Source organism: Mustela nigripes, chromosome 13 (genome assembly GCF_022355385.1).
Source record: "Mustela nigripes isolate SB6536 chromosome 13, MUSNIG.SB6536, whole genome shotgun sequence".
NCBI classification, from domain to species: domain Eukaryota; kingdom Metazoa; phylum Chordata; class Mammalia; order Carnivora; family Mustelidae; genus Mustela; species Mustela nigripes.
In genome coordinates this window covers 143,478,138-143,502,512 of record NC_081569.1, presented here as the reverse complement: position 1 = coordinate 143,502,512, position 24,375 = coordinate 143,478,138, and the positions used below count along the sequence as shown (strand labels likewise).

At 52.5% G+C, this 24,375-nt stretch overlaps 1 protein-coding gene across 1 annotated transcript in view; it reads right to left on the bottom strand.

Moving 5' to 3' along the window:
• TDRD9 (tudor domain containing 9) overlaps positions 1-24,375 on the bottom strand; it is a 100,762-nt gene that overhangs the window by 14,242 nt on the left and 62,145 nt on the right. The window contains exons 20-32 of the mRNA XM_059371361.1: positions 23,932-23,985; positions 22,536-22,652; positions 21,446-21,553; positions 19,421-19,521; positions 15,970-16,143; positions 13,046-13,157; positions 11,840-12,052; positions 11,512-11,601; positions 10,151-10,411; positions 8,361-8,516; positions 7,566-7,636; positions 5,855-5,964; positions 5,240-5,336 (exon numbers count right to left, since the gene is read on the bottom strand). Coding sequence (XP_059227344.1) covers positions 5,240-5,336; positions 5,855-5,964; positions 7,566-7,636; positions 8,361-8,516; positions 10,151-10,411; positions 11,512-11,601; positions 11,840-12,052; positions 13,046-13,157; positions 15,970-16,143; positions 19,421-19,521; positions 21,446-21,553; positions 22,536-22,652; positions 23,932-23,985 — 1,664 coding nt within the window. The remainder of the gene's footprint in view (positions 1-5,239; positions 5,337-5,854; positions 5,965-7,565; positions 7,637-8,360; positions 8,517-10,150; positions 10,412-11,511; positions 11,602-11,839; positions 12,053-13,045; positions 13,158-15,969; positions 16,144-19,420; positions 19,522-21,445; positions 21,554-22,535; positions 22,653-23,931; positions 23,986-24,375) is intronic.

Here is a 24,375-nt window from a genome sequence, read left to right as displayed (position 1 = left end):
ATGACCTGAGCCAAAGGCAGAGGCTTTAACCCACTAAGCCACCCAGGTGCCCGTCACTTAACACCTTCTAAAATATTTTGTTAATTTTCTTTGACTCTCAACTCAGACTTTTTCCCCCATAATCTAGATCAATAAAGTTTTGATGAAAACAATCCAGGCAAACATAGAGCTTTCTTCTTAGCCCTAAAGACACACATACACAAACACACAAACTTCTTTTTCACTTTCATGAAAATGAAAGAGAACCCCACTTGAAGTACACTCAAAGAAGAGCTCCAGAAAGAAGAGCGCCTTACAAAACAGCCACCGAAGTCTCTCTGAAGAGTATGCTCCCCCCGTTATTTTTAACACAACATAATTTACTCTTATTTCAATTTCTAGAAAATCCTTCCAGAAAAGAAACACTAGCCCCAGGTCACCAAGGGTAAGATTAATGGCTTTCAGGATGGTTAATAAAATGCTGCATCGCCCCTACCTCACTAATGGCCACGGACACGGACACAGGTCCCCTCGCACGTGCTCACAAACGCTCATCAACGGGGACAGTCCCCGAAGGCCCAGCCTTGAACTGAGCCACAGCAGGACAGTGATTCTCGGCTCATTGGCTCTAAACCTTCAGCCAACAAAGGTAACCAAGCACCGGCTTTAATTCTTTTCTTGGGATCCTAGAAACTCATGTGCAGTAATTAGGACCACAGACATTTTTTCCTTCCTTCATCATACCCATTCTGAACTGTGACAGAGAACTGCCAAAACCACGGAACAAAAGCCGTGTGTGTTCCATGAAGATATGGCCCAGGGCACACCGGAGACCTAATTCATTCTGAGACAACTTACGTAAAGGAACTCAAGCTTACGCAAGCTGACAACCGCTGTGCTCGGAAGAGCTAACGTCTCCAGACAATCAGGTTTGAAATAAATACAACAGAAGAGCCACCGCACTGAAAGCTAATAATCTAGAACACTCCCCATGTGAGCCAAGGAGGAAATGCACTTCCTCAAAACTTAAATGTGAGTCAGTGGGAAACAGCTCAGTTACATTGTAATCATCTACGGAGTTCAGCTGACCCTTGGACAACACCCGTTTAAACTGTGCAGCTCTAGCTATACGTGCATTCTTTTCAATGAATATACCAGAAAAATTCTGGAAACTTGGGAAAATAGTTCTTTCCGCGAGCTCACCTAATCACACCTACAGAGTACGGGTCCACCGACTCGAGGTCCTTGGTACGGCCTCCCCTCAACAGCAGGCTCTGTCGGTCGAGGGACAGCTGCACACGTCAGAAATCTACTGGAATTTCCAAATCCCGCTGCAGCTGCTCTGTGGGAAGGACATGCCCTGCGATGCTGCCCGGAACGGCTCGAGTGGGGTGGACGCCATCACAGCGCCGAGCCCCGCAGGGTGCTGTCCGGCCCTGAAGGCTGCACACTCTGCATCGTGGGGAGCCACCCACTGCCCCGGCGGGCCCATGAGCTCCCGGCAGCCGTCCCTCGTCCCTCCACACAGGGGACCCTCCCAGGCGGGAGACCCTGGCCCCGGGGCTGGCAGCACGTGGTGAGCCTGGAGCCGGGCTAGACACACCCGCTGCCTGGGCCAGCCCAGCAGCACCGAGAGAGCCCCCTCCTACTCCATTCCCATCACCTCCCGCTCCCAGTATTTAAAGCTCTCAAGTATTCTGAGGCTTCTTAAAAACACGAGAGTTTGGGACGCCTGGGTGGCTCAGTGGGTTAAGCCACTGCCTTTGGCTCAGGTCGTGATCTCGGGGTCCTGGGATCGAGCCCCGCATCGGGCTCTCTGCTCAGCAGGGAGCCTGCTTCCTCCCCTCTCTCTCGGCCTGCCTCTCTGCCTACTTGTGATTTCTCTCTGTCAAATAAATAAATAAAATCTTAAAAAAAAAAAAAAAACACGAGAGTTAGATGAAGATTTGTTTAAAGAGCAGTACGTGACTGCGCCGTAAACACTTCAGACAGGACGTCCCCGGAGAGAAGGGGGCACGCTGTACAGACGGGGTCCGGAGCTCCATCCCACGCGCCGCTGTGGATGGATCCCACGATGGCAAGCTGACACTTTCCCGAGACACATGGGGCCTGTGGTCCCGCAGCCTCGGTCTGGGTAGGACAGGGGCACTTCTGAGGCTGGTCCTAAGAGGACACAGCTGCCCCCCAGCTCTCTCGGACGCAGACCTTGGGCACCCAGCCACCACGCTGGAGGCGGACCCGGTGAGCCCACACAGAACCCCCAACAGGGAGGCCCTCAGGAGCCTCAGAGGCAGAAACGGAAGCCTCCAGCCCCAGGCCAGAGTCAACCACCAGAAGCGTGAACAGAACAGGCGGGACTCCCACCCCTGCACCACCACGGCCTCCTGCTGAAGACCCAGATGGCAAGGAGCGGGGACCAGCTGTCCCTGGGGGACCCCGTCGGAGCTCCTTGCACGGCAATGCAAGGGCTGCTGGGAGGACCTGCTGTCCAGCCAACATGGAACGGACAGTAACAAAGCCCCAGCTCCCTCGGAAGCCGCTCCCGCTGGTTTCTAGCCGCTTGGCCCAGTGGGGCGGATTACTCTTTTAGGGGATTCCCCCTCCCTTGCCTCCGGGGCTGGAGCGCTGCCCTGGAAAGGCACCAGATCGGCCCGACCGGGACCCCCGGGGCTGCCCTCGCCCCACCCCGGCCGCAAGAGCTAAGCCCCGGCGGCAGGACCCGGGTGGGGAGGTAAGGGACGCGTCAGGGCCACGGACTTGCAGCACCTGCTCCCCAACCCCCGCTGCCCCTCCTGCGGACGCCGGGCTCGCGACTATGGAGCGTGTCCCTCTCACCGGGGACACCAGCACCGGGAGCCTGAAGCGGACGCGAGTGGACGTTCAAGGAAGCACGTCGGGGAAGGGACCGCGGGAGCAGGAGAACTGAAGCCCACCGAGGGCTGGGGTGCCGAAGGCCGGCCGGAGGCAATGGTGACAGGAAACCCATGCCCTTGAGGGCAGAGCCACTCAGGCCCGAGCCCCCACTGGCAGAAAGCAAAGTGGGGGGCGAGAGGTGCAGAGAAGGGGCAGGGAACGGCGGCCGGCCCGGCCCGTGGTCCCAGGGGCCAGAGGGGACCCTGGCCTCTCGTGGCTCTGCTTGCTGCTGGAGATAAGCAGCCCCCCGCCCCCGCCTCTGCAGACAATGCGCCGGGGCGACGGACCTGCCTTCCGGTCTTTAGATTGCCGTCACTTCTGACAGGACAGTGACAGAACAGGGACAGAGGTCGTGGGCTGGGACAGCCCTGTGATGGGACAGCGGCCTGCCAGCCGCCGCGACCCCACGGCCGCGCCCGGGAGGAAAAGCCGCTGAGGCAGCCGTGGGGGCCTCTCTACCCTGAATGGCCTCTGGGGCCCAGGCCTCAGGTGACAGGAGTGAGCGCACCCACAGCGGGCCCCCTTTCCCTTCAAAGCTCCTCAAATAATGGCTCCTACGGACTCATCAAATTTGAAAAAGCTCACCCAACTACTCAGAAGCAGACTTGCGAGGACAAAGCCCCAGCCCTACCTTCCCCTTCTGGGAACCACCAAGCTGAGCCTACGCGTCTGGCCACTCAGTGTCACCCACGCGATCGCAGAAACGACCCCCGCTGGCTCGTTTAAACACAACAAACTGAATACAGAGCGCCAGCTACGTGCGAAGCGCTAATACTGTCTCTGCACAAGCCTCTCCTCGTAAGCTTTTGTTCTAGAAAGATGGCATTTTAAATACCAAAGACTTCCACGGTTTTTGAGTGTCTCTAACATAACCACTCGCACTTCGGAGATTTACAAGTAACACACTGTGTCACGCACGCCGTCCAGAAGATCGTATTCAAGACAAAGTCCCGGCAGGACCTGAGTCCAGCGAGAGAAGCAAGGACAACATCAGCAGCGTTGGTCGGGAGGCTGCGATTCACACCGTCCCTGAGTCGCCTCCCTACAGCCACACGGCAGCTTTCTTCCTTGATACACAATCCCACGTACTGGGCTAGTTTTACAAGTTTGTCTCCCCTGTGACGACGCAGAAGATAAATATCGTCAAGATACTCATCATTATTGCAGAATGAGAGAGAAGCCCAATTCCAACATTTAAAGGCATATTAAATCTCTTCGGGACAAGAGTGGGTCAGAAACAAACGCGTATGTAAATAAAGCGGGGCAGTGTCTATACAAGCCATTTTATGTCCACTCAGTGCCATACGATGCATTTTAATATTTTACTAAATATTCTACTTATTCTATTTAGTAAACATTCTATTCTAATAAATTCCATTTTCATGGATATTTACAAAGACATCATAATGCAAAAATGCTTTTATTTGTGGAAAAGACGTAGTATGACAAAAACCTAAAAACAAAAAATTCATGTAATAATTCTGAAAATACACTAAATGTTTAAAAAATGATTGGGTTTCTTCCCAGTCAGCTTTTTCCAGATTTTTCTAAGCAGTATTTTCAGTGCTAAACAAGAACACACACGACCGTCTTCTACACCAAAAGCGACCGTGCTCCAGACCCTGAGGGGTGCGCGGAGGGCTGAGGGAGGCGAGAGCCAGGCCACCCGCCGCCAGCCACCCCAGCCGGGCACGCAGAGCTGTGAGCTGCCCGGAGACCAGACCTTGTTTCTCCCTAGCTGCCGCCTCTCCGCAGAAGCCCATGGGCGCTTCCCCAGGGGCAACTGCTCTGCACGCACCGAGTGGAAAAGACCCGTGGCGCGGCCATCACCACGGTCAGGTGCTGCCGAAAACTCTCTTCCCGCTCACACAGTTCCCTGTGCCGAAGCCTTCAGGACGAGTCCCTGTTCCTTCAGGACAAGTCCCTGTTCCGTCTGGGCACCAGGAAGAGCCGCAGCGGGCACAGCGGTCTGCCTTCTCGTCGCCCGGTTCCCGTCGCCAGGGGAATGGACAGGCAGCCTGCTGACAGCGGGGGCCAGACGACGGAGTGCCACTTTCACGTTCCCTTAGCGACAGGACAGCCACCTGCGCGTTATTCATTCCCGGCTCCTTACCTTCTTCCTCCGGCCCCGCTGCTCCCCAAGCCTCCACGCGGCCCTGTCTGCTTCAGGCAGGTTGACAGTGACGCCACCTCGGCCACACCAAAGCCCAGGGAAGCTCCGCGAGCGGCCACCAGGGCCCCGGCTAGGTGCTCCCTAAGTGCCTCCTCTCCCTCAGGGGGAAGCCGGAGACGCGCCCGCTTCTCCCACCGGGTTCGCACTTCACACAGGCTGGACGGACGGACGAACCTTAACTCGATGACCGGAGCGAACAGCGCACTGAGGAGAGCCGGGAGGCCGGGCACGTGCGGCAGCAGAGACGTCTCTCTCAGCAGCATGGTGGACCCTGTCGGACGGTCAACAGAGGCGACGTCAGGCACGGACTCTTCCCTGCAGAGCGCTGCACGCCCCTGCACACTCCTCGTCCCCTTCGCGGAGTGCGGCCTGGTCGGGGGGCGGCCCCCAGCCCCGTGCCGCACCCCAGTCCAAGCCCAGGGCCTCCGCGGCACGCGCCCGGCCACACGCTGCCGGCCTCGCCCTGCCGGGACGTCTGGTGGGCTCCCTCCTCCTCCTCCTCCTCCTCCCTGCCCGGCCTTTCAGGTTCATCCCGGGGCCAAACCCGGGCTGGGCTGACGGAAGGAATCAGACCCAGAACCCCATCCCCACACCCCAGAGCAAAGGGAAGGCGACATGCACCATTTCTTACACTCGGATCAGCCAAGGCGCTCAGAAGCGCCCTGCAGACGGCACAGGCCCGTGTCTCCGCCCCATGGCTGAGTCGTCCCAGCACCGGGGGCGGGGTGGGGGGCGCGGGGGGGACGGAGGCGGACAGGGCAGGCGAGGCACGAGCGCGCCCCAGCTCACCCGTCGCGTTGACGGAAAGGGAGGCCGCGACCAGTATCCTCTGGTGAAGGTCCTCGGGGGCGTCGCTGATGATGACCGAGTTGATGCTCTCCTTCTCCACCCACACACACCTGCAAGGGGCGGCGGCAGGAGACGGGCAGCTGCGTCCGACCCCCAGCTCACACGTGCCGGAGACCCCGCCACACGAGCCGGGCGCGCGCCACAGGCGAAAGCTGTCCGACATCCCGTGTCCCGTGCGCCGGCCCCTGTCGTCCCGACCACCCCCCCCACCCTCGTCTCTCCTGCTCCCGGGGCTCCCGTGGGCCACGCGCTCGCAGCGCCCAGACTGCCACCTCTGCCCCTGACCTCCGGGCCGCGCCCCTGCTTCTGAGCCGGCAGGCCGGCCACCCGCCCCGCCCTTGCACTTCTCAGCAGACGCCACGCAGGAAGGGCAACCTCCACTCGTCCCCTTCCCGCGTCACTGAGTCTAGTCACACGTCACCGTTGACCCCATAAAGCGGCCTGCTTCTGCACCTCCTGCCCTGGGCGCTGCGCGGTCACGGTGTCCCCACCAGGATGACAGCGGTGACCGGCCTCAGAAGTACGCTGCTACCCGAGGAGACTTCTCCTCCCAAACTCGACGCATTCTTCTCTGGGGTCTGCCTGCCTCGAGGTGCCTACGGGCCACCTGCGGATCTTGGGAAAATGCAGGCTCTCTGCAAAGGGGCCCAGATTCTGCATTTCTGATGGGCTCCAAGAGACTCCTGGAGGGTTTCCTTGCAGCCAAAGCAATGGTATAAAATACACATCAGGCTTTCCAAGGGTCCTCAGATGAAGTCTGGATCTTGCTGTGAGGACTGTCCCCATCGGCCACCACGCTGTGGCCCTCCGCTCCCCAACCGCTGTCCTGTCTCACTGCTTGTTCTGAAGTGCAAAGTCTAACTGAGGCCAGGTCCAGGCCAAGGAACGCCCTCCCGCTGGGCCTCACCGCCCCACTCACTGACCACAGCCAACTCCTCTGCACGTCTCAGGTCCCTCTGGAAACCTCCGTGGCCTTGCATGGCCCCAGTGTACTCGGGGCCCCTCGAGATGCTTTCATAATGTCCCACAGCCCCTTCCATAACGTTCAAGAGCCTCATCGACTCTTCTCCTGAGTCTCCCTTGCACACCATCCCCACTGGACACACAATTTGGGGGTCACCCTGAGTCTCTTTGTTCACTGTTGTTCCCCTCACACCATACCCTGTTTCCGGAACACAACAGGCATTCGTAGGTGTGCAAAGTGAAAAACAATTATAATAAGAACAGAAAAAACAAGGCCCTTGTTGGAAGATACTCAAGAATGTCTTAGACAGGGGCACCTGGGTGGCTCAGTGGGTTAAAGCCTCTGCCTTCAGCTCGGGTCATGATCTCAGGGTCCTGGGATTGAGCCCCACATCGGGCTCTCTGCTCCGCGGGGAGCCTGCTTCTCCCCACCCTCCCTCTGCCAGCCTCTCTGCCTACATGTAATCTCTGTCAAATAAGTAAAATCTTTAAAAAAAAAAAAAAAAGAATGTTTTAGAATGACTTTCATGTTAGAAAGAGTATCTCAGATTTGGAACTAGGAGAGGAATGAGCAGGAGCTGGAAAAGGAAACATTCCAACAGTTTAAAGAAAGATCAGTTTCCATTAAACTTTGTAAATAGAGGAGCAGAGAAAAAAGAAATCCAAAGGGAACCCAAGTTACTCCTACCTGAACTTGGATATTCTGGTCAAACTATGACACTTCAGTTCATAAGGGTTAAAAGGCCCATGAAGTAGCGCCTGTAGATTAAAACACACACACACAATGTTACAAACAGGCAAATGATCACTTAATGTACATTTTAAAAATCCAAAAGTTAGCTCATGTTTTGAAAAAGGAAGCAGCTACACGTTAGTTGTAACATCCTCAAGATGCAGTGGGGAAAACCTGCCTTGCGGTGCTTTTCTGGGATGGATTCTTTCAACCGTTTCAGTAACTCTCTTCAACAGATACATTTAAGGAAGAATTTGGACACAAAAAGGAAATACCCCCCAATACTTCAGAAGAATTATCATTCTTTTCATTGCATCAGACTAATCCGACTGAGTAGAGACCCCAAGAGCACAGGGCCACGGGCTAGGGTGGCAAGAGCGGAGCCGCCAACCAGGGGGAGGGCACACAGCAGCCTCTTCTCTGAAACAGGCAAGTGCACCGACCCCAGTGCCCGCTGGGGCCAGGCCGCCTCCCGGGCTGGGGCGCCTCCACATGGGCCTGGTTCTCCACCTGGGCAAACCAGCACAGGCTGCCTTGGGAAAGGCTGGTTAAAACAGAAGAACTAGTCTGAGCATTTCTCTAGACCAGACCCCAGGTCCTCCCCTCACTAGATAGGCACCACTGTGAAACTAGTACCGGCCCTGCCAACCAGGACAGAAAAGCCCACCCTGACTGCTGGCTAGGACTCAGCATACAGATAACACGACTTCAAGTTTTAAGCTGGATTTTAAACCGGCTCCTGTCGATTACCTTGCAGTTGGGGGTACCGAGTTTATTGGAAGAAAAGCTCTCTAACAAAGCCCGGATCAGGTACTTTTCATCGTCCTTCACAGGCGAAGACGGAGACAGCTCTGCCATGTTGTCCGCGGGCGTGGGGAAGAGACCCTTGAGAGCTTCGTGGCTTTGCTGAGCAGAACAAACAAAGTTCATTTTGCTTAAAGGAAAAACAGTATTAAAAGTACTTTATTCCACACTAATCAAAGATTTTATAGACACAACCTTATTCTTTTCTGATTACTAGGGTCACTAAGGTCAGGAGAAAATTTTACTTTAAAATCCAAATTAAAGAAATAAGATAGGAAGCGCCTAGGTGACTCAGTGGGTCAAAGCTCTGCCTTCGGCTCAGATCATGATCCCAGAGTCCTGGGATCGAGCCCCACATGGGGCTCTCTGCTCAGCAGGGAGCCTCCCTCCCCGTCTCTCTCTCTCTCTGTCTACCTCTCTGCCTACTTGTGATCTCTGTCTGTCAAATAAATAAATAAAATCTTTAAAAAATATAAAGAAATGGGACGCCTGGGTGGCTCAGTTGGTTAAGTGGCTGTCTTCGGCTCAGGTCATGGTCCCAGGGCTCCCTGCTCTCTGAGGAGTCTGCTTTCTCCCTCTGCCTGTGCCTGCCTCTCTGCCTGTGCTCGCTCTGACAGATAAATAAATAAAATCTTTTTTAAAAATAAAATAAAATAAAGAAATAAGATAGGATTCATTTAAGGCTCTATTCACCAGAGTGCTTGGGTGGTGTGGTCAGTGAAGTGTCTGCCTTCAGCTCAGGTCATGATCCCAGGGCTCCCTGCTCTCCGGGGAGTCAGCTTCTCCCTCTGCCTCTGTCCCCTACCCTGCCCAGGCTTGTATGCTCTCTCTTTCTCACTCAAATAAATTTAAAAAAAAAATTTTTTTTTTAAAAGATTTTATTTATTTATTTGACAGAGAGAAATCACAAGTAGATGGAGAGGCAGGCAGAGAGAGAGAGAGGGAAGCAGGCTCTCTGCTGAGTAGAGAGCCCGATGCGGGACTCGATCCCAGGACTCTGAGATCATGACCTGAGTTGAAGGCAGCGGCTTAACCCACTGAGCCACCCAGGCGCCCTAAAAAAAAAAAAATTTTTAAAGCATCAATTCATCAGCCTTTACTACCTTTCAGTGATCAGAAAACTGTGGAAAAAACAGTTCTTAAAAAGACCTTTCTGTACATGAAACTTGAGCTCCACACCAGGTAACACTACCAGAATCTCAGAAGGGTTCCTCACACCTGGAAACACAAATGCCGGCCGCTCTCCGGCTACTGTTCTGCCGCCTGTTTCCCTAAACCCTCCGCTATCAGCAGAAACCACAGGACAATAAACGGCCTCCAACATCTGACTCACAGGTGACATCTCTGAAACCTTCAAAAAAAAAATGGCTTCAGAACTGATTTTGAAAGAAAGAGTTGAAAATCATTTTGAAATACCTGAAATACTTGAAACTAGTATCTTATTGTTTTCATTAGGAGCTACGTCTTGGAATCCATTTCAGAAAAAACAACTCCCAGAGACCATTTTTACATCTAATTCTCATTCTGAGACAAAAATAGCCTAATAAAGGGAAACGTCAACAATCAACACGCAGTCACCGAAATGTCGTCTCGAAGAAACCTGCAGGCATTTCAAGGGTCCCACAACCACCACGAGCGGGAGGACAGTGCGCCCCCGCCTCTCCACGGCCCCTGCCACACACGCGCACACGCACGCACACACGCACGCACACTCCCACAAGGATGAAGGCACGTACCTTGGACTCATAAGGCTCCTCTGAGAGCTCTGCGTAGCCCTCCTTGATGAGGACATCTCTCACGCTGACGGCGTCCTGGGCCCCCACGTAGCGGTACGCGTCCACGTGCAGGACACTGTGCACCACAGAGAAGACCCTGACGAGCAGGGCGCAGCCACTCACCAGGGAGGCAAAGCGTCGGCTGGCCGCGCCGCTCCAGTGCTCACCACACACGAGGGACTTCGCCGACGGGCGCATTTTGCAAATCTTAAATTCCAAGGCCTACAGGACAGAAGAGTGTGGCTGACCCGGCTTGGTAAATGAGTGAAACACTCACCCAAATACTGCTGAAATGTGGCCCTGCACGTGGGTCTTCACTGACATTCTCCTAAAAATCCTACTAAAAACAATCTTGGTCCGTTAACAGAGGAGTGGAGGAGGCGGACACGATGGAGACACACATGGACTGTTACTCGGCCATCAAACAGGATGTGATCTTGCCATCTGCGGGATGGAGCTAGACAATAGTATGCTAAGTGAAGTCAAAGACAGACAAACACCGTAGGATTTCGCTTGCATGTGGAATCTAGAAAACAAAACAAAACAATAAACATAAAGCAGAGACACACCGAAATACAGAGTGGGCTGCCGGAAGTGAGGAAGGCGAAACGGGTGAAGAGGCGGAGGGCATCGAGGCCTCCAGTGCTGGAGCGAACAAGTCCCCGGAGCAGGAGGTGACTGCACACGGAACGTGGTCGGTGGGACCGTAGTCACGCTGCGGGGTCACGGACGGACAGCAGCTACCCCTGTGCAAGCACAGCTCAGAGTAGAGTGTGGAGTCACTATGCTGAATGTCTGAAACTAACGTCCTAGTCTGTGCCACCTATAATAAATATGTAAATCTTTATATGTATTTTAAAAAAACAATTTGGGGAGTAGATTGCACAAAGTGAGGATGTCATAGGTAAAGAAATTCGACGTTGCTTTTCAACCCGAACAGAAGTCTGGAATGCCTTCTGGACTGTTTCCACACTGACAGAGGCGCATGGGTACATCTAGCTCGCCCAAGTTCTAGCTGTTTACAACACAACCAAAAACCTCAGAAACAGTATTTGGAATTAAATTCACTTGAACAGCTACTTTTTTGCTAAGTGTGAAACCACACTCCATATATTTTTAACTCCCTCCACAAACAATATTGACAAAAATATCTGTGGCAATACATTTTTGGAAAAAAGCAGAAATCAAACTTGGCTGTGTGACCAGGAAAGTCCCTTCTCACTCTGAGACCTGGCCCCATCCGTGGGCTGAGGGCAGGCCGTGTGACCTCCAGGATTGTTTCCAGCCCCCGCGTTCACAGCACAGCAGCCTCCCTCCCTTACCTGAAACGGGAGTTCAAGAAGGTGACAGGGCATCTCCATCAAGAGATCCAGATCCACACGACATCTGTTACCATAGTCCACAAAGAACACCTAGAGAATGGGGAAAGGACACGCTACAATACGGGGTCAGAATCACACGCCACCGGCCGGTGGCCTCACGAGGCCCTCTCTGGCAGTCTTACGACAGCAGCTAACATCCGCACAGCAGGGCTGGAATAACTTTCTACAAGATGAGTTTTCTAACTGAAAGGGTTCCACTTAACATCAGGAAAGGCTTTCTGTAAACTGCTCGTTCCCTTCGAGCAACTGGTTACACAGAGACACGTACCTCGGCAGAATTCCCAGAAACATAAAGGATTTGAGCTCTGAAGTAGCTTTCTTTATCAGAATCAGCAAAAGGAGCCAGACAGACCAGGTCTGGGTGCGGGCGGACAGGCAAAGGCAGCAGGTCCAGCCGGTTGATCTCGGCGGTGAGCTTTCTTAGAATCCCTGAGTTCTTTTCATCAATCCTGTATCCCCAGAAGTGTCCCACCTCGACGACCTAAAAAAGAAGGGGAAGGAACAGAGACGAAATCCAGAAAGGATTTTGATGTGCAGGTTACCGGAAACTCACGCTGCAGGACAGACACTGCATACCACGCTTCGCAAACTGGATTCCCCGGAACTCAAGTAATTCTACAGGCTTTAACACGTGTTTACAAACAAGGGGGTTCCCTGGTCCCCACAGTGAGGAAACAAACACACGTCCCAGACCCCTCTTTTGGAGGTACGAGACTTGCCAGCCCACGAACACAGGACAGGCTCTGGGGCACAGAAGGCTGGACTGTGAGACCGTCTGACTGGCAACGGGCCCCGGGGGGTGGGGGGGGTGAGCCCAGCCCACAGGCGCGCGAGAGCAGCAATGGCAGGTCCGGCGTGGACGCAGCCCCGGAAAAAGCAGTGACAAGTGGGAGGAGGAGGAGGAGCAGGTGTTCCGTGGAAAAGGGCCTCACTAAGCACCTCCCACCCACGCTGCTGGGCCGCTGTGCGGACCCAGGCCGGCCGCAGTCTCCCAACCGGCCGGAGCCCAAGCTTCCAGGTAAAGCCGCTGGTGAGTGTAGTCACAGATTCACCAGGGAGCAGGTCTGTATTTGCACGGACACTGTACCTGAACGAGGAAAAGCCACACCTTAAAGGGTAACGATGCCGAGGCCAGCTCTACTGACGTGAACTGAATCACACGGCCGTACTTCACTAGGCCAGTTACAACGCTCACGTGCATTATGCTGCCGAAACTAAGGTTTTAGCATTTTAAACGGTACCTAACATTTTAAAAATTATGTTCTGATTCTAGAATGAGATTTGCTTCATTTTGTGTTGTAGCCACATTTCAATCTAACAAGTACAGTAATTCAAACCCACCCGCCTTGCCTCGATCATGAAGGTGCTCAGGCCATGTGAGCACAGGTGTACGAGACTACCTTCATGTCTACAACATGACAGTGCTAGGTTAAGAAGATGGAAAAGCTCTAATGACTCAACCACAGCATCTCACCTCTGTGACATCAACAGTCAGGAGGAGATCTGTAATTGTCCGGGATCTGTCTAATGCGTTAAAGGAGACTTGCATAGGATCTACTGTCTGCTTCTGAAAGTCCACATTCACCCTAGGGAACGTGATTAAAAAAAAACCAAAAAAACAAAAATCAAGTATTGAAAGAAAACATGCTTACATGTGTGAAGCTATCGCCCCAACTATTCCATTGCTAATATAAGAAAAGAACATTTTAAGAAAATACCTAACCTGGAGATAACTAATTTGATTTTCAGTGACTTCCTGAGCTGCCCTGGAGGTCCGTGCACCCCCCGAGTTACACACTACCCTTCAACAATGGATTCTAATGTCAAGACTCTGCCAGCAGACTGACTTCTAAGGGTACACATTCTAAATCTAACACCAGCAGTGTTTCCTGATTTCCGGCTTCAGAGGAGAACTTGACCTTTTGGCAAGTACCAGAATCCATGCCCAGCTCAATGCCGTTAGAAAAGACATGCATGATTTTCTAATAAACCAAGGGGTTAATCATTCATCTCTTAAAATAATAACATAGTGGGGCGCCTGGGTGGCTCAGTGGGTTAAAGCCTCTGCCTTTGGCTCAGGTCATGGTCTCAGGGTTCTGGGATCGAGTCCCGCATCGGGCTCTCTGCTCCACAGGGAGCCTGATTCTCCCTCTCTCTCTGCCTGCCTCTCTGCCTACTTGTGATCTCTGTCTCAAATAAATAAATAAAATCTTAAAAAAAAAAAATGAGAATACATTCTCTTTTTAAAAAAAAAAAACACACAGTAAATACTCAAGTTTGAGAATGTGAAATACAAATTTGATAAAAATGGAATGTCCCTTTCCTAATGCTCTTATTAATAACTAAGATGAAGAGGAAGAATTATACAAGAGACCCTGACCCAACTTTCTCCCAGCTTTCAGATCCATTTCTGAGAGTGACTCAGGCAAAGCTACCAGCAGGAAAGTTCCTCCCTGTGTTACAGACCTAACTCCGGGGCACTCCAGAGTAGCAGAATCTAACCGTCTCCCACGGGACGAGACCCAACGGGACATATCTCCCTTTCTCACCAACTCCCTCAAACTCCTGTCAAGTTCCTCATGGAATTAAAAAGATCACAAGTAAGAAAAGATGACTGAGAATTCCTACACATGGTACTTGGAAAGTGTGACCAAAAAGCAACGGAATCCATTCTAAACCCCAAAGGGCGATTTAATGTGGTCCAAGAAAAGAAAATCCACACACGGCCCGCCAGCTGCCGAACGGCGAGCGCCAGCACGCGGGGCCAGCCACGCCGGCCGCGCAGCCTCCCTGTTCCTCCGCGAGGAGAAGGCAGCTGGCGCTGGCCGGCCCCCGGGCGCTGCTCCATCGCACCGTCCACTCTGCTGAGAGCAGAGACTAGGACAAAGAAAGGAAACCAAAACCAGGTCTACTCCCCGCCGTCTAAACCGACAATCACTTACATGATCCCGCTCAGCCTCCTCAACAGCCTTACACAGACACAACTCAGTAGGCAAACAATTTTTTAATGGCCAAAAAGACTTGAATAGCGATTTCTTTGAAGAAGACACACAAAAGGCAAACAGGTCCGTGAAAAGGTACTCAGTATCACTGGTCATCAGGGAAATGCAAACAAGAACCAGGACAAGGTATCAGCTCGCGGCCGACCGAATGGCCGTTGTCAAGGAGACAAAGGCTGGCCTGGGCACAGAAGGAAGGAAGTCCTCGCGCGCTGGTGGGACTGCAGACCGGTACAGCCACTACGGGACACAGTATGCACGACCTTTAAGAAATTAAAAGGAAAAAAAAAAAAAAAAGAAAAGAAATTAAAAGGAGGGGGGCGCCTGGGGGGCTCAGCGGGTTGAGCCTCTGCCTTCGGCTCAGGTCATGGTCTCAGGAATCATGGGATCAAGTCCCGCATCGGGCTCTCTGCTCAGTGGGGAGCCTGCTTGCTTCCCCACCCCCTCTGCCTGCCGCTCTGCCTACTTGTGATCTCTGTCAAATAAATAAATAAAATGTTTAAAAAAACAATGAAAAGGAGAACCACCACACGATGCAGCAATTCTACTTCCGAGTATATAGCTACTAGTGACAAAAACACTACCTCAGAAAGACCCTGCACGTGGCAGCAGCAGGTCCAATAACCGAGACGCGGACCAACCCCCGTGTCCATCACTGGATAAAGGAGCTGCACCACACATGCACTAGAGTATCTCTCAGCCACAGAAACAAGAAAACTACCATTCGCGACAACATGGATAGATCGCGAAGGCAATATGCTAAGTGAAATAAGTCTGACAAAGACAAACACTGTGTGGTCTCACTTACGTGTGGAATCTATTTAAAAAAATAAATAAATAAAACTCACAGAAAAAGAGACCAGACTCGAGGGGCCAGAGGCGGAGGTGGGAGAAGGGGGTGCGGGAGCAAACCGGTCAAAGACACAAGCTTCCGGTTCTGTGCTAACCAGTCCTAGGACAGACTGTGCAACATGCTGCCTGCCGCTAACACTGCTGTAAGACATAAAGGACAGCCATTAGGAGAACACACACTGAGCATCCTTGTCACACGGAGAAGTTTCTGTGTTAGCGGAACATATTGTGGTAGTCATTTCACAGCACAGGGAAATCAAACCACCTCCTGAACACCTACACCTGAACTTTCACAGCGATGGACGGCGATTATTTTGCAACAGAGCTGAAAAGGCAAACAAATGAAAACAGCACCAAGGTTCAGAGAGGTCAAGGAATGTCCCTAAGTACACACAGCCAGGAGGTGAGGAAACCAGGACTCGGGCTGCACAGCCCGTGCTGCGCGTGTGAACGCCAGCGAGGCGCATGTGAACACGGCCTGTGAACACGGCCTCTGACCCCGTGCGAGCAGGCGGACAGAGCCCCGCACGGCCAGCCCCGGGGGTACCTGGTGCTCCTGAGCTTCGAGACAGCCCCGCCTTGCACCTTCCCTTCGATCTCCTCTGCGGAGTGCACGTTCAGTTCAAGGGAGACCTTCAGCTGAGACATCTTAATGGCCATATACACTGCAGGAAGGGTTTTAAACCTCTCTGTCGGGTTACGTGAAAACTCCACAAAGGCTCTGCTCCACAAAGAGAAAGAAAAAAATTAGTTGTATGGGCATCTGGGAAAAAGGAGCTAAGTGCATATTAATCTCTCTCAAGACTAGATGGAAATTTTTAGCTCCGCCTCCCCTTGAAACACCAGTAATTCTGCATTCTATAATTAACCAAGAAGGGTTTCCCCAATTGAAATTACTTAAGAGAAATAAAAATTACAATGATGCACCATTGGAGTAAAACCAGGGACCAGCCTTCTACAAATGCAGGTAACGCAGAATAAACCCCAACACTAATGAGATTTTCAGCTACAGAATCTTAATTCTCAAAATGAAGGAAGACAGCTTTTTGAGTTCTGGGGGTTTTTCTACTTTACTGTAAAATAAAACACAGTAAGATAAAAGCACAAAGTGAGGTCGGCAATCTCTGTGATCTCCCTCTACAAAGCCCATCGAGTTTACCACCAGTCGTGCTGAAGGCGCCCCACGCCACCACCCCCTCCTGCATCCCTGGGCGCCCCCTCCCATCCCTTTCTCTGGGAGACGAGAACCAAGCAGGCACGGGGTGTCTGCTGGGCATTTCCTGGTATAAAGAAAGCAAGCTTCAAGTTCACATTTGCTTGTACATGAACGCTCCTGGGTCAAAACATCACACTCACGCCAACAGACCTATGACTCCGACAAGCACCGGCACGGAAATGTTTGCCCTGTGCCCTGGAAAGGACACACCCTGTGTAGAGCGCCCGGCAGGTCAGAGAGGCAGCACCTAACTCTACGTGTGCGTCCCCGTGCCTCGCTTCTCTGCAGGGACCTAGGGCTCTCCTCTGCCCTCCTAAACCTGCCCCCTGGTGGACGCCCTGCTGAGCACACGTACCTTCCCCCAGGTCTGTGCCCAGCTCGCTCACACGCCCCCACCCCGTCGTGTCCGCCTTCTCTAGAGGGCTCCTGAGCCCCTCCTCAGAAGCAGCTTCTATCGCACTCAACACCCCGCTTCCATAACGCTCAGCTTGCAGCAGAACCCCGAAGTCCCACTGGGACCCCCCATACCTCCCCGTCCCCCCCTCGGGAGTGGGTCCTCCCAGCCCTTCTCTGGACAATGCAATCTCGAAGACCTGCCCTCCTGGGCCCTCCTCTCTTCTTTGTCCTGCACAGGCCATCAACAGCGAAACCCAAGAGAGCTTGGTCTCACCTGTCACCTCCTTTGTTTCCAATGTTGCCTCTGGTTTAGGTGACCACGTCATTTAGGTAACTGATCATTCCCTGACCAAGTGCCACAAAACAGCGCAGCTCGGAACACTCAAGGGTCTCCACACACCCCTCTACTCGTGCCCATACTGATCAGGCAGCCACGAAGGACCACCCAGCACACAGCACCTGGTCCCCCACCACACAGACCTAACACAAAGCCAGCCACTGGCAAAAAGGCCTCGGCCGTGCCTTGCACACACCCCACACTCTCTGAAGTCCCGACTGGGCTTACGCTGGGCTCCTACAGGGTCAGCACCCCCTCCTGCCCTGCCAGCCCCTCTGCTATCCACCTCACACACCTTCTTAGGAAGTCCCAGTGAATGCTACTGCTCCTGAGGCCCAGAAAGAAGGTCCTCTGACCACCTGGGCCTCTCCAATGACATTTCACGACAAGCCATTGTCTACAGAACCCCACAACTGGGTTGAAACTTTATATGGGAGGAAACGGTACATCCCTATACTTGCTACCTGTGCTCGGATGCCCTTCACACCTGACACAGGCTCCCTGCTCCCGGGGGCCCTGCATGGTCCCAGAAGGAACACAGCCTTTACTCCATCCAACAGTGACCCACGTCACTGCCTCTGAACACTCGGTGTGTGAGAACTGCTCCTGGCACACCCAGAAGAACACCGCTCCTTCTCCAGGGAGCTGCCAGGACATCGCCGCGGTGACTAAAAAGCCAGAAATACAAGGAACCATGCAAAATAAAATCGAAATCCCTCCAACAAAGGCTTAGACAGGAAGCATGTGAAACAAACACAGAACCCACCCCGAGATGCAGATCTGCAAGAGACCAGACTGCCAGCCCCTCGAGCCATCAGAGGGCGCCTGCCATGATAGGAACCTCAGCAACCCAGCAGACAGACTTGCAGCATTCAAGAAAGAGAACTTCACCATGAGTCCAGTGTCAAAGAAGTGATTTTGTAAATGTGATTAAGAACTTCCATGTAGGGGTGCCTGGGTGGTTCAGTGGGGTAAAGCCTCTGCCTTCAGCTCAGGTCATGATCTCAGGGTCCTGGGATCGAGTCCCACGTCGGGCTCTCTGCTCAGCGGGGAGCCGCCTGCTTCCTTCTCTCTCTCTGCCTACCTCTCTGCCTACTTGTGATCTCTCTCTCTGTCAAGTAAATAAATAAAATCTTAAAAAAACAAAAGAATTTCCATGTAATCTGTATTAGGATATTTGAAAAAACTAGAGACATTACAAGCTTAATTAGTTCAATCGGTAACGGTTGTTAAAAGAACTTAGGAAGACTTCCTCAGGCTATGACTTTGCCGTGCGAGCACACACAGGGCCAGGGAAACACAGGCAGCTTACCAAGAACATCAAATATTAAATCATAGGAACAGAACTTAAAATGTCTAAGGAAATTAACCCAAATAGAAAAGGGACTGAACATGCTCTGGGTGCATTACTGGACATCGGTCCAGACCAGAGTGCACGTGTTTCTTACCCCCTAGATTTACAGTTTTATAAGTGAAATAGTTTATAGAACATCAGAAGAAAGTTTCTAACTGAAAACTAAAATTCAATTTAAAACTGTAAACAGTCCTTTCTGCACATCAGCAACCCCTCTTGGAAATAAAAATTCAAAGTGATACTTCCAAACATGCCGTCTCGTCTCCTGTATCTGCGACTAAAACAGGTGCGATACGACCGGGTTTTCGCAGGAGCTGTCTTCCAGAAATGCGAGCAGATAAACCCTACTCTGGGGCGTCTCTGTGACCAACAAAGTGACATCTCACTAGGGACACCCCATGAAAACCTAAGGACAGGCTCACACTCCAAGCGCCTGCCGCAGCACCAGACGGCACCACCGAGCCTTCCTGGTATCAGACCACCAAGCTCCCAGCTCCTCTAGGAGCTCCCCTGGTTGAAAAAGAGGATACATCAGTGCGGACAAGATAAACGCAAGCTGTGTTCCGAGGCCATGCGGAGTGGCCCGGACAGGGACCCATCTCCACAAGCACTCGGTGTTAAGATTTAGTTACTGCAAACACTGAACACGTGATGGCCCTTTCATAATGGCAGCTGCTAAGAAACACGCGACTTACTTTGCACCGTCAAAGACAATGGATCTGACTTGACCACACTGTCGGAAGAGAGACTGCAGCTGTTTGTAGTAGAGAAATCCGTAGGGCGGGATGTGCTTCAGCTGTAACACACGGGGCAGTTCATCAGAGCAGGCGTCGCAGTGAACACAGAACACAACAGTGAACCCAACAGTTACAGTGTCCGTGAGCTAACGCGGCTGCACATTAGCTCACAAAAATGAAATTCACGGTCTGTAACCGTAAGACGTAGACTCTGTGGTTAGGTATGGTAAATGACTGATGACTTTTACATTATAACTAAATTTTAATGACAAGTATATGTTAAATAAAAGGTCATTCTTTCTCTGTTAAAATAATCCAAAATCCAACACAGAAAAACTAAGCTGTGTTTTATTCAACTTTCAAGTAAGCAAGCTAACTAAATGCATGTCTTTAAAAGATTCTTTCTACGTAAGGAGTAGGAGCTCTGCGGGGAGCGCAGCACAGGTTAGGGACGGGGCGCGCCCACCACCACAGCCGGAAATGCAGCGCACTGAGCTGGGGCAGATGCCTCCCACCCCGCAAGGCTCACTCCCCCCCTTCTGTCCCGGTGACTCGGTGACTCGTTTCCAGGCTTTGGCAGAACATCTGAGGCCCTGCCCCCTGCCACTAGTCCTGCTTGTCTCAGGACCTACCCCGGCCCCATGAGAGAGGCTCTGAGCTGTCTTGGCGAGTCTCCTGAGGCAAAGGACGGAGTCGCCCTGGGACTCAACCACCCGTAAATAAGCTGATGGTAAACCCCACCTCGCCCCACCTCGAGGGGTCAGTGAGAGGCTCAGAGAAGCACATCACAAAGGGCATCTCAGGCAAGTGCAGGGTCAGTACCAGCTCCAGTCTGGCTTCCACTCACGGGGAAGACAAGTTTGTAGCCCCCAAAGTGCCTAGCAAGCAGGTGGCCTCGTGGATGAGGGAGACAAGCATGGCTCCAGGTCTGATTCCAGGTCTGATTCTCCAGGAGAATCCTCAGGCTCCTTCTCCAGCGGCACAGGGCAGCAGAGAGCACCACGAGGGCTTCGAGGAAGCCAAGCAAAGGAGCCTGGTTGGCCCTGAAGGTCACAGGGCAGGGTTCCCAGCAGGCCCTGAAGGTCACAGGGCAGGGTCCCCAGCAGCGATACAAGGCCAACGACCACCTTGTAAACGAAACCCCCGCCCCTGGATATGAGGCGCATCTCCGCGGCTGGTCTCCAGCCTAAGCGCCGGCAGCTTCGAGGCTCTTCGAAGATCTGCACAGTGCGCCGGTCATCGGCGACCCCCGACCCGCGCACCCATCTCTTCGGGAACCGTGGGCACTTCCACAACAGCAGGGAAAGCTGGCACACGGGGCACTTACTGCACGCCAGCCAGTCTGCCGAGGGCCTCCCCCTGCTGCTGTCAGGGACACCGAGGGAACCGAGAAGGCGGACAGAAGCGCAGGCCCCACACGCTTCGTCCTGGGTGTGTGTCCTGAGGTCGCCGTGCGCTCAGGTGTAAACGAACGCCTGTGACGGGTCAGAGTCACTGAAAATACATGTTCTCTGAATACTCCATTCCATGCCATTCCTTCTAGTCTAGACTCTGGGGCACGGAGCCCTCACATATGAATTTAAAAATACCCGCTCTCTAGCTGATTCTACTAGAATACGTTCAAGCCTGGGGATGACAGTTTAAATCCCAGTACAAAGCTGCCAACCAGTAACACTGTACTTTGTGTGAAAGGAAATTGCTAGCTCAAAGTTCTTAAACTTAGGGAGAAGTGTCCTAAATCCTTCAAAACAGCACATGATCAATCAACATTGGTCATAAATATATAATTTCTCAAGGCTTTCTTTCAAGGGCAGGTCTGCAAAATAGGAAGCCAGAGTGAGGAGCAAGTAAATGTCTGTGAAAAGGTCAGCTGAGCCATAATATTCACTTTAGGGGAAAAAAAATCCACCAGGTCCCTGTAAAAGTGGGAGCCCCGGGAAGGATATGGCACCCGCGGCAGCCACACAGAAGGGGAGCCCCTACCACGACAGTGGTCTTCGGGTCTTTGCCAGCCAGCTCCCTCACCGCCATCTCCTCGTCAGGCTGCCCAAACGCGAAGTAATTGGGGTAGAAAGCGCCGGCCAACACCACCTGGGGGAGGAGCAGACTTTCATGAAGCGGCAACATGACTCGTGGGTCTGTCTCCGCGAACCGCTGGCCTCTTCCCAGAATGACGTCACGAACATCTGGAAGCTGAGGAGGATTTATATTAAGACACTAGCGCTTCCACAAATCAAGTGGAAAGTCACGATTCTGATTATCTCACCGTCACCAACAGAAGCACTCCGGACCCGTCCTCCTCGAGGAGCCTGTCTCCAAGGGAAGCTTAGGAAGCAGCGGCGAGCTGAGTGAGGGCGCGAGTGACGGCACGCGCTCTCCCACTCCCTCCCTATGTGACACACTCACCTCTGCGGGCCGGCGCCTCCCCAGACCCGAGCCCCCAGTGCGCACTTCCACACAGCCCTCTGCGGACAGCCCCTCCTCCGTCAAAACCCCCCAGCACATACACTCAGGGAGGACTCTCCCCAGCCGCAAAGCAACTTGACATCCAGAAAACACCGTCCTCCAGCACCGCTTCGTTCACAGACACCCGCCTGCGACCCAATGCTGCCTGCTACTGTGGACAGACGGGGTCCTGCTCGGAACCCAGAAGCAGAAGCCCCTTTGTGGGACGTGCTTCCCTCTACACAATCCCTATAAGGTCCCGTCCAACAAGCTGGCCTGATCCCACCCTCTAAAGTTAGTATTTCCAGTGTAAGAGAAGAGCTACATAATGCTGAGTTATGTTAAGAACATTTTTAGTATCTTAAAAGCCAAAATGCAAGGACGTGTCCTAAAGCGCATCAGCAGCTGGTGGCTCCAGAACGCACCCCTGCGGACAGCACTGGGCTAGAGGGCCAGCTCCGAGACGTGCGGAACTTGAACTATGCTCTCCCCCAACACAGCGTGAACATCATGGGCCTAAGATCTCTCGAGGCCCGATTCGCATCGGAAAGAAGCATGGGCACTCTCTCCCCCACGGCGGCCGGCGAAGAGAAAGGACGAGAACAGACGTCCAGCGGCCCCAGCGCACCTGCAGGATGAACCGCTGCTTGTACGTGTACTCCTGGTCCATGACGGGCCGCCGGGGCTCAACGTGCATGTTGAACTGGGAGACCCTGTTCTTCAGCTCTTCATACAACTCGGCCACCTAAGGAAACACGCCGAAATGGGACATCTCAAAGGCCTCGTGCCACGCAGAGCAATGAACACACTGGAAAACAAGTGCACGATGGGGAAGACACACGTTTACAGGATTAAACACTGCATTTATTAAGAGTCATCTTATTACAGGTGGATGAGTAAGGACCTGGGTGCCTGGGGGGCTCAGTCAGCGAAGCGTCTGCCTCCAGCTCGGGGCATGATCTCAGGGCCGAGGATCGAGTCCCATGTCAGGCTCCCTGCTCAGCTCCCTTTCCCACTCCCCGCCTGCTTGTGTTTAACCTGTATCCCTTAGCTCCAATAAACTATAACCCTAAGTAGAAAAGCTTTTCTGAGATCTGAAAGTCCTTCTAGCCAATCACTGAGCCGAGGGTGGTCTCGGGGACCCCCTCAACACACAAATCTAATCAAGAATCTGAGCGGGCACAAGTCCACAATATTCAGAACGAGCAAATGATTTTATCGCTTTTGAAATTATAAGAACACGTGTACTCTATATCATACTTAAACACGCATATTCATACTGGCTAAAATCAACAAGTCAGGAAATGACAGATGCTGGCGAGGATGCGGAGAAAGGGGAATCTTCCTACACTGTTGGTGGGAATGCAAGCTGGTGCAGCCACTCTGGAAAACAGCATGGAGGTTCCTCAAAAAGTTGAAAATAGAGCTACCCTACCACCCCACAATCGCACTACTGGGTATTTACCTTAAAGATACCAATGTAGTGATCCGAAGGGGCACATGCACCCGAATGCTTACAGCAGCAATGTATTATGCTGAGCGAAATAAGTCAACCGGAGAAAGACAACTATCATATGATCTCCCTGATATGAAGAAGTGGGGATGCAACATGGGGGGTTTGGGGGGCAGGAACGGAATCAATGAAACAAGGTGGGATCGGGAGGGAGACAAACCGTAAGAGACTCTTAATCTCACAAAACAAACCGAGAGTGGCCGGGGGGAGGGGTTATGAACACTGGGGAGGGTTTGTGATATCGCGAGTGCTGTGAAGTGTGTAAACCTGGCAATTCACAGACCTGTACCCCTGGGGCTAGTAATACCTTATATGTTAATTTTTAAAATTAAAAAAAAATACATACATTTGCATAAAAAGCAAATAATGCATATTCATGAATTGCATACCATGAAAACTGCAGCAAGAACATGTGCCGTGCTGCGGACACAGACCCACGGGAGGCAGAGAGCTCCCCACCACGCCGCCCAGCCCAGGCCCTGCACAAACACCCACAAAACACACGACTCACCTCTCGGATTCTCTTGATCTGAATGTAATTTAACCGCCCCCAGTCAAGTTCATCCTTTAAATAAAGGCACAACACAACGTTAATGAACAAATTATAGAGAAATGTGGCTACCATAACACATCTACGTCATCAGAATTGTAAGTCAAAAAGAACATGGACACCAACCAGAGAAAAACCATGGCTGACTTTTTAAAAGGAAGCTTTAACCTTAACATAAGTAGCTGTTCTAACGGTACCTCTAGACTTGGCAAATCTAAACACAAAAACCCATCGACAGTCTTTTGGAACTAATCAGTTTAGAAGGAGAGCAAAACCTGACCCAAAAAAAGGGAGGCCTGCATGTTGAATTCTCTAAAACTGAGCTGACAGCACCAAAAGCAAAGGCTTCTCAGCTGGGAACGGATGCCCCGAGGGCCACACCCACAGGCACAAAGCACGGGCAGT